At 44.7% G+C, this 8,869-nt stretch overlaps 1 protein-coding gene and 1 long non-coding RNA gene across 2 annotated transcripts; one reads left to right on the top strand and one right to left on the bottom strand.

The window, feature by feature from the left end:
• Window positions 1-1,276: 1,276 nt before the first annotated feature.
• Window positions 1,277-4,032, bottom strand: LOC127565636 (uncharacterized). The gene is made up of 3 exons (XR_007954966.1): window positions 3,922-4,032; window positions 3,584-3,837; window positions 1,277-1,473 (listed from the first exon to the last, which is right to left on the bottom strand). It is a non-coding gene; the product is annotated as an uncharacterized LOC127565636 (long non-coding RNA).
• A 77-nt stretch (window positions 4,033-4,109) lies between these two features.
• LOC117569699 (zinc finger protein 697) lies at window positions 4,110-8,173 on the top strand. The gene is made up of 2 exons (XM_034250960.2): window positions 4,110-4,221; window positions 4,301-8,173. Exons 1-2 carry the CDS (start codon window positions 4,201-4,203, stop codon window positions 6,809-6,811), a joined length of 2,532 nt encoding a protein of 843 aa, XP_034106851.1. The 5' UTR covers window positions 4,110-4,200; the 3' UTR covers window positions 6,812-8,173.
• The last annotated feature ends 696 nt before the right edge of the window (window positions 8,174-8,869 follow it).

Here is an 8,869-nt window from a genome sequence, read left to right as displayed (position 1 = left end):
GGGCGTGTCGTGCACACAATTTGTTTACATTTTAATTTCTGCAATTTTGTTTAGTTAACTTTGTGAGGTTTCGCCGTAGGGACGCCATAGGCACACAAACACAGAAACACAAACAAACACACACACACACACACACACACACACACACACACACATACACACACACACACACAGACAGAGCTTATCGCTGACAGCCGCAGCAGGCCAGTTGACAGAGCTGGCCAAAGGGGGGCGCCACTGTGTAAAACTTCATCAAGTTTCAGCTGTGCGCCCTCTGTGCGAATGTGTGTAAGCGTGACAAAAGCTAAATAAACTCACTCACACACACTCACATGAGAGATATGCGAAGCGCAGCCATTGCAGCAACTCCCCCTCACACTCGCACACACACACACACACAAACACATGCAGCAACGTTGCATTTTTATGCAACAATACTGTTGACGCTTTTGTTACTTGCATTGTTTTATTTGGTGTTAAAACTGTTGTCATAATTATGCAGCTTAACAAAGAAAAAAAAAAACAAAATGACAATGAATCATATTTCCATTGGCATTGCACATTTTTAGTTTTCCCCACTTTTCTTCTTATTTTACACTTTTGAGTTCACAATGAACAACGTTCGACGCATTGCAAGCAAAAATCAACAGAAATAAATGAATAAAATAATGAGCGCCATTTAATGCTGTCCGCTTCCTCGTTTCATTTATTGTTGTTAATTGTAATTAAGCATTAAACATTAAGCGTTTAGCTTAGCATTTTGCACTTGGCTTGCACTCGCAGATACAATTGTATCTGTATCTGTATCTGTGTCTGTGTATCTTTATGTGTGGCGGCGTTCCAGTTCCAAACATTTGCTTACAAGCATGTTTCGCTGTTTTGCGCCATGAAGCGCCATGTTGATGAGGTTTTTATGTGAGATATTTTGTGGCCAAAAACTCACTAGTTAAACAAAATAACTTGCTTTCTACAGATTTTTCATTTGATGTCTTTGGCCATTAATGGAACTTATTGCAGCGCTGCTGTTTGCTGACTTTGCAAACGAACCACTCATAAAAAATACATATATTTCTTTTTGTTTGTTTGCGTTCGTTTTTTTTAAACGACCATAAAATATGTGTTTTGTATTTTGGCTTTTTTGTTCCCCCCTTTTTTTTATTTGGGTAATTGCACAAGACATAAACAAGAAGCTAACTGGCCAGGGTTGCCACCAACTGCATAAATATTTATGGCATTTGATGTCTGCTGGCGCTTGATGAATAATTTGTTGTTCAAGAACACTCATAAACGGTAATTGCAGCATAATAACAATCGCTTTGATTGAGTAGTAAATGGATTCTTTGACAAACTCTGAAGTGCTGAGGCAACCCTCGTTCTTTCCAGTCGAATTTGACTGTCGAATTAACACTTCATTTAGCATAATTTCACACCATTCTCAGTCCTTTTCTCTTCGTCTCTATTATGCAATCTTTTCTGCAAAAAAAGAAAGAAAATAAATTTATAAAAAAGAGATATGAAAATCTGGTGCCATAAATCAAAAATCTCCGCTGCTCGTGGACAGCGCTTGTTGGCCATTTGCTTCCCTTCCTTTTTTTTTTTTGCTTCGCCTCGCTTGTTGGCCTTTTCGCGTGCTAACAAGGCACAGACACGAAGAGGGAGAGCACCTTGGAGAAGCAGCAGCGACATTGCTCCAACGCCGCGGCGTGAAAATTTATGTTTTTTTTACAAGAAAGACAAAAAAAAAACTACAACTCAATGTCTTTTGGCACAAATAATAATACTATATGCAAAAAAGAATTATGAAAAAAAAGAAGAGAAACATTTGGTTTGCTGGCGGCGAGCAAAAGTTTTTCGCATAGTTGTCAGCGCTGCGTTGCTTAATTACGCTAATTAAGAATATTAATTGCCATTCGCCGTTTCGGGGTGCCGCTGTAACTGTGACCCCACCGTCTCCCCCTCCCGCCTTTGTTGGCCCAGTTGAAGGTTCTTTATTGCGCAATATAGAGAACATGAGTTATGAGATATGATATGCGACATAACGAGTAAACTTTTCCCTATTTTCCATTTAACTTGCTCGCAATCGAAAAAGTTCCATCACCGAGACCGAGAAGGAAAAACTTTTTAAAGTAGAGACAAAGGGCAGCGCACGCACTCCATTAAACGAGTGTCGAGTGCGCCAGACATATGCGACAACAGCAACAATAACAAGCCACTAACTGGCACAGGACATGCCTCAGAGTTGAGGGGCAGGGCAGGAGCAGGGCAGGACTCAGGTGTCCATATCGCTGGCACTTCAACACCCAAAGAGCTAGGCACACAGCGCACGTTTCCACAACGTACGTTCGTTGCGACTCTTTTCATTTTCTCAACACGTAAAGTAAACACGTGACCGTTAAGGACACGGATACGGACATGGACACGGCGAAAGCTACCTGCTACAACCAGCTACTGTTGTAGGCGCAAATTGCAAACAGAAGGACAACGACAACGACGAAGTCGAGACTCCGCCATAAACTGCCAGCTTATGTCAGACACAAAGCCAACTCAGTCCCTGCTAGCCAAAAGCCAAGTGAAGCGTGTGGCATACAAGAACGAGTAGCAACCTCTCTCTGTCTCCCTCTCACTCGCTCTCCCACTCTAGGCATGCGTGTGTGCACAATATTCATATATCACAAGGATAAGCGCAATGCAGCAAACGTCCTTACAGACGTGCCGTCGCTGTCCCTTTCCCTTAGTCTGTGTTACTGTGTGTCCTGTGTGTTCTATCCTATATCCTATATCCTGACAGCAGCCAGTTGGCACTGACCACTTGGGGTTGGGTTGGCTGCAAACTAAACTTGCGCTTCATCTGTGTGTAACTTTTAATTATTTGCGAATGTTGGCGCCAGACGTCGACGTCGGCTTAGGAGATGCTGTTGCAAGTTTCATGTGTGTGTGGCAAACAAACATTCATTGATTTCCAGTTGGCGCTTTTGAGTGACCAACGAGTGGCGAGTGGCGACGAGTTTGCAACGAGTGAAGCGATGCGACGACGACGACGGTCAAGGCAATGTCATAAACTTGAGCACCATAAAATCTGCTGGCAGCGCAATAAAAAATGCCACAGCGGGATATAGCAGAGATGGCGATAGAGTTGTTGTTGTTGCTGTTCTGCCAGGTCCAAGTCCAAGTCCAGGGCGTGACCAGAGGGAGCAGCAGATTTAGTGACAAACGCCAAACGCATAAAACTAACGCAGCGTAAACGGGCAACGTTTGGTGTTTTGGCAGCGATAGCGAAAATTTATTTTATTTATTTGTTGAGCGAAAGCCAAGAGAGCCAAGAGCAAGTGCAGCATTTTGATGCTTGACTGATTGCAACGAGTTTATGAGGCGCCACTCGGTGAATGAAAATTTGCGGCGTTGCCAGCCAGTCAGACAGTCGAGTCAATCAAGTGCGGCGTTGCCAATTGCCGTTAAGCAAAATACAAACTTGACAGGCCAGCGAATTAAGCAAAAAAAAACAGTTAAATAAAGCGACTAAATCGGCTTAACTTTCTATTTCTTTAAGATATGAAATTAATTTTACATTTAAATACGACTTTACATTGTGTCAAACAAAAGTCAAGTTTCGCCACGCTTCATAGTTGGCAACGCGTCAAAATGTGTGTTGGCAACGCTGCGCGGTTAACTTTGAAATTCAACTTAAGGCGTAGGTGGTGTGCGTTAGAGCGGGACGACACGACTAACATAATAAGCTGTCGACGCAAATGGGATTTCAATGCGTGAAATTGCGAGCATTCAGCATAATTTCACACCATTCTCAGTCTTTTTCTCTTCGTCTCTATTATGCAATCTTTTCTGCAAAAAAAAGAATGAAAATAAATTTATAAAAAAGAGATATGAAAATCTGGTGCCATAAATCAAAAATCTCTACGACTTTACATTGTGTCAAACAAAAGTCAAGTTTCGCCACGCTTCATAGTTGGCAACGCGTCAAAATGTGTGTTGGCAACGCTGCGCGGTTAACTTTGAAATTCAACTTAAGGCGTAGGTGGTGTGCGTTAGAGCGGGACGACACGACTAACATAATAAGCTGTCGGCGCAAATTGGATTTCAATGCGTGAAATTGCGAGCAATTAAATCGGGTTGCATGACCAAAAGGAATTAATTAGAATTAAAGTTACTAAACGCTAGCAAAGCAACAAAGAATTCAGACAGTTAATGAAAATGCCGGTAGTCGAAGTATTTATTAAATTCTATATGTGTGGAATATGATATTAATTTGTGTTATTTTCTTTTGTGTTCTCTTTTGTATTTGCAGTCATTTCGGTCGCGTCAGGTCGCCCGCAAGAATCCACGGCCGTGCAAGCTGAAGTCGACGGACTGCAAGGAGAACCACGTTGCACGTTGCACGCAGCACACGCAGTCACAAAAAGTTGACCTCATGACGATGGCAGAAGGCACCGACCCCATGGGGCATCATCATCACGCCGCCGGCTCGCACAATCCCCACCATCACTACCACCACCACCATCATCCCCACTCCCACTCCCATCCCCACTCGCAGTATCACCACCAACACTATGCGCCCGCCCAGCAGCCTCCGCTGTCGGGTGCAGCTGCGGCTGCCTCCCACTATGCGCCCTACGCCCAGCTACAGTATCCGCATCCGCATGCCTTGCCGCCCCACCATCAGCACTTGCCCTTGGCCCTGAGTCTGCATCAGCAGGCTGCTGCAGCGGCGGCGTCCGCAGCGGTTGCTGCTGCAGTTGCCAGCGTTGAGCAACACAACAACAACAACAACAGCAGCAACAACAACAACAACAATCAGCCGCTGATGGCGAACAACAACAATAACAACAACATAATGCCATGGAAACAACGCAAGCGCAAGCGACTTTCGGCTGTGCTCGATAAGCTGCACAACAACAACAACAATAATAACAACAACAGCAGCAACAACAACAATAACAACAACAGTAGTAACAACAACAACAACAACAATGGCGTCACCTGCAAGACAGAACCCATGGACATGGATGAGCGGGAGCTGGACGACATGGAGGAGGAGGAGCCGGAGGAAGACGATGAGGATGCGGCACGCGAAGCCAAGCGTCACCAGGAGGCTAACTACATTAAGAGCGAGCAGCGCGAGGCATCGTTGATAGCAGCCAGCGACGATGAGCAACTCGAGGCCGATGCCGAGGCAGAACTCTCCACGGAGGAATTATCGCACTCGGATCAGGAACCCGAACAGGAGCACGATAATCTGCGCATTAGCATGAGTCCGCTGCAGGTGGCAGCGACGCCAGCATCGAAGCCAGAGAACGTTGCGGTGGCCAAGGAGAATCCACTGCACGTGGACATCAAGACTGAGCACATGCCAAGCCCGTATGATCGCTACTTTCCCATTCCCTCACCACTGTTCGGCTACTATCTGCACACCAAGTACTTGAACGAAGTGTTCCGACGTCGCCATGATCTCTACCCCTCGCCGCTGCAGCACACGCCCTCGTCGATTGCCTCCGAGACGGAGACATCGCCTCTCAGCCAGAGCAAGACATCCTGCAACACATCGAATGGCAGCCAGAGCAATGGCCAACAGCTGCTCCCTGCCGTGATGATCAATGCATCGCCTCCACCCTCGTTGCCATCGCCGCCTCGCAGCGACTCCTCGCAGACCACAGCGCAACCTACACGTGTTAGTCCGAAATTAGGGGGAAAAAAGAAGGCAGCAGCCTCATCTGGAGCTGGCGAGAAGCCCATGCCGCCACCCCAGGAGCGTCCGCTGGATCTGTGCATGCGCAGCGACGGTCTCGGTGAGCCCAAGAAGTACAAATCCTGCTCGCCACCGCTGCATGCCACGGCGGGCGCCATGATGCCACCGCCACAGACATCGATGAGTGCCGCGAGTAGTTTGGAGAGCATGAATGCACTTTCGCCCGCATCCAGCACACACTCGAACACCTCGCTCACCAGCAGCACGCCCACATCCACGCTAGCACCGCCCTCAGCCATGTCGCCGTATGCCATGACCGCTGCAGCGGCTCACGCAGCAGCCGCAGCAGCTGCCGCCGCAGCCATGATCAAGATGGAGATGCCCATGCATCCGTTGCACTCGCATGTGCCGACCACAACGGTGGGAGTGCCGGTGATCAAGGGGGACGTCGCCTCGCCCACCACCAAGGAGACGGTGGCCTGGCGCTACAATCTCGATGTGTCGCCGGTGGTGGAGGAGATGCCGCCCGGCTCGGATGTGGCGTATGTGTGCCCGACCTGTGGCCAGATGTTCTCGCTGCACGATCGGCTGGCCAAGCACATGGCGTCGCGTCACAAGTCGCGCAATCCCGCCAACGACATTACCAAAGCCTACTCCTGCGATGTCTGCCATCGTTCGTTCGCCCGCTCCGACATGCTCACCCGCCACATGCGTCTCCACACGGGCGTCAAGCCCTACACCTGCAAGGTGTGCGGTCAGGTCTTTTCCCGCTCCGATCATCTCTCCACCCATCAGCGCACGCACACCGGCGAGAAGCCCTACAAGTGTCCGCAGTGTCCCTATGCCGCCTGCCGTCGCGACATGATCACTCGCCACATGCGAACCCACACTCGCTACGAGTCGCGAGGTGGTGGTGGAGGAGGAGGAGGCGGGGCTGGCGGCGGACGAGGTGGCGAGGGACGCGGCGAGGAGCCAAAGTCACCGCTGCCGCTGCTCGACATGAAGATGAACATGAATCTGCCGCTGTTGCTGCAGCAGGAGGAGCTGCTGCAAAAGTCGCCTCTGGGTCTGGGCGGACCCATGCCCATTGTGGTGAAGACGGAGAGCGCCTAACGGTATCTCTATGCGGCCGCCGCCAGGCAGTTTATGACCTTCTAGGCGCCCCCAGTCCTTGCCCCTTGCCACCCCTTGATCCCTTGCCCTGAACAGCCCATAGATCAGCTGTAGTCGTCTAGCTACGCGCAACACTGGAAATCTCTCTGCCAAGACTGAGAACCTAATTACTACCTACAGTTAGAAGGCCTAGGTTTATGCATAGACATACTAAATATATAGATATATATAGTATATACCATTTAAAGCAATTAAATACTATTTTTTCATACCATAATTTGTACTCATCAACACACACGACAGACAGAGACAGCGATAACTCAGACCACCAGCCAACGTATTAGCGTTTAAAAAGAAATCTATACATATAGTTTTAGGGTATTCGAGACAGTCGGCTTTAGTTCGTATTTGTATTCGTATTCGTAGTATTTTAGTATTTTTTGCATAGATTTGTTATAGACAACGTTCAGATACAGCTAGCAATTCCATGTTCCACAATTTAGTTGCGTTTATGTGGCGTCAACTTATTTTCTAGTAACTTAGTTAGGCAGAGGTCAAAGTTCCCACCTCTGGGCATTTTTTAAAACACAACAACAACATTGAAATTACTCGTATTAAGCTAGAGACACACACACAAGCACACAGATAACTAGGCTATATATATTTTGCTATTATTATTAATATACACTTTTAGATTTTATTCGTATTTAGTTAACTTAAAAGCAAAGCGGACAAACCACAAAATAATTATTTAGTTACTTATTGTAATTTTACACTTCATATTAATTTATTTTAGTTTTTATCAACTGCAGCATTGCGCATTTAGTTTTTAAACATTTTTAGCGCTTAAAAGACAACAATTTGTATTAATTTAATTCTAGTTTTATATATTTACAAAATTTACATTTACAAAAACGCTACAACAACCACAACAACAACAACAAAAAGACAAAGAATTCTCCCTAGGGCACAAAACAAAATTTATTTCGAATTCGTACGTGAACATTTCGATGAAAAACTTTACAATCTATTATACAATATTCCTTCGGTTTTTTTGTTTAACAAAAATCTTGATTTTGTTCTTACATTTTTAATTTTTTCTCTTCTTTTTTTCATAAAATGAAATAAAATTCTTTGCTGTTTTCCTTCTTTTTTTAGTTCAAATACATAAATTATTATTTTGATAGACTTTTTTCGGAGAGACACATATTTGAATTGAAAGCAAAAAATGATATTTAAAATTTATGGCGATTTTCTGTTGAGCCACAAAAAAATATTGAAATTTCTTGATATTTGTTTCAAAGTTGAAGTTTTTGTTATTTATTATCACTTTTTTGCGGAGCGTATGAAATATTGATTATTAATTCTAATTAAACGTTTAAATAAATTATTAATTTATGTTATTGTAGTTGGTTATGATTAGTTATTAGTTCAAATGTTTTTGACAAAATAAAACAAAACACACACACAAACACAAAATAAACAAACAGTAAAAAAATAAAATACAATGAAATTCAACACACAAAAAACAATACACATAAATCTTATTATTTATTTTCTTTTATGGTATTTTTTTCATCTTGTGGTATAATTTTGGTCTCGCCCTCCAATTGATTTATAGCACACTGAGAAGGTGGAGACGCCACATAAATTATTGGATCAACATAATTAACGCTATATGGGGTTTATCGAGGTCTCAAGTTTCACCCAAAAAAACACCTAAACAACAAATTGAGCTAGCACCAGCTAGAAGAATGATATTTTTTATCTCTTTCATTTCTTGTACACTTTTCCATTTATAAGGTTGACTTTAAAGTTGACTCTTTTTGAGTTGCGTTTAAGTTTTTGGCCCAAAATCCTTTTACCGGAAACTGGCTTACAAGCTTTTAGGCAATTGAAAGCGCTTACACGACATTGCTGAAAATTGGGAGTTGGAGTTGCAAGTTGGAGTTGCAAGTTGGTGTTGGGGCTGGTCACGAAATTGCAGTCTGGCACGCAGCAGACGAAGGCCACACCCCCGTCACAAGTCTTTTGGCAAGTTTTTCCCACGCTTTGCCA

This window comes from Drosophila albomicans, chromosome 3 (genome assembly GCF_009650485.2).
Source record: "Drosophila albomicans strain 15112-1751.03 chromosome 3, ASM965048v2, whole genome shotgun sequence".
NCBI lineage: Eukaryota > Metazoa > Arthropoda > Insecta > Diptera > Drosophilidae > Drosophila > Drosophila albomicans.
Note: the sequence above shows the minus strand (reverse complement) of the source record. Positions and strands in the feature narration are given on the sequence as shown.

Excerpts from the sequence above, each read along its gene's own strand:
- LOC117569699 (XM_034250960.2), top strand. The coding sequence starts at position 4,201 with ATGAAAATGCCGGTAGTCGAA. Across the intron at positions 4,222-4,300 it reads TGAAAATGCCGGTAGTCGAA|TCATTTCGGTCGCGTCAGGT; the intron begins GTATTTATTAAA and ends TTGTATTTGCAG.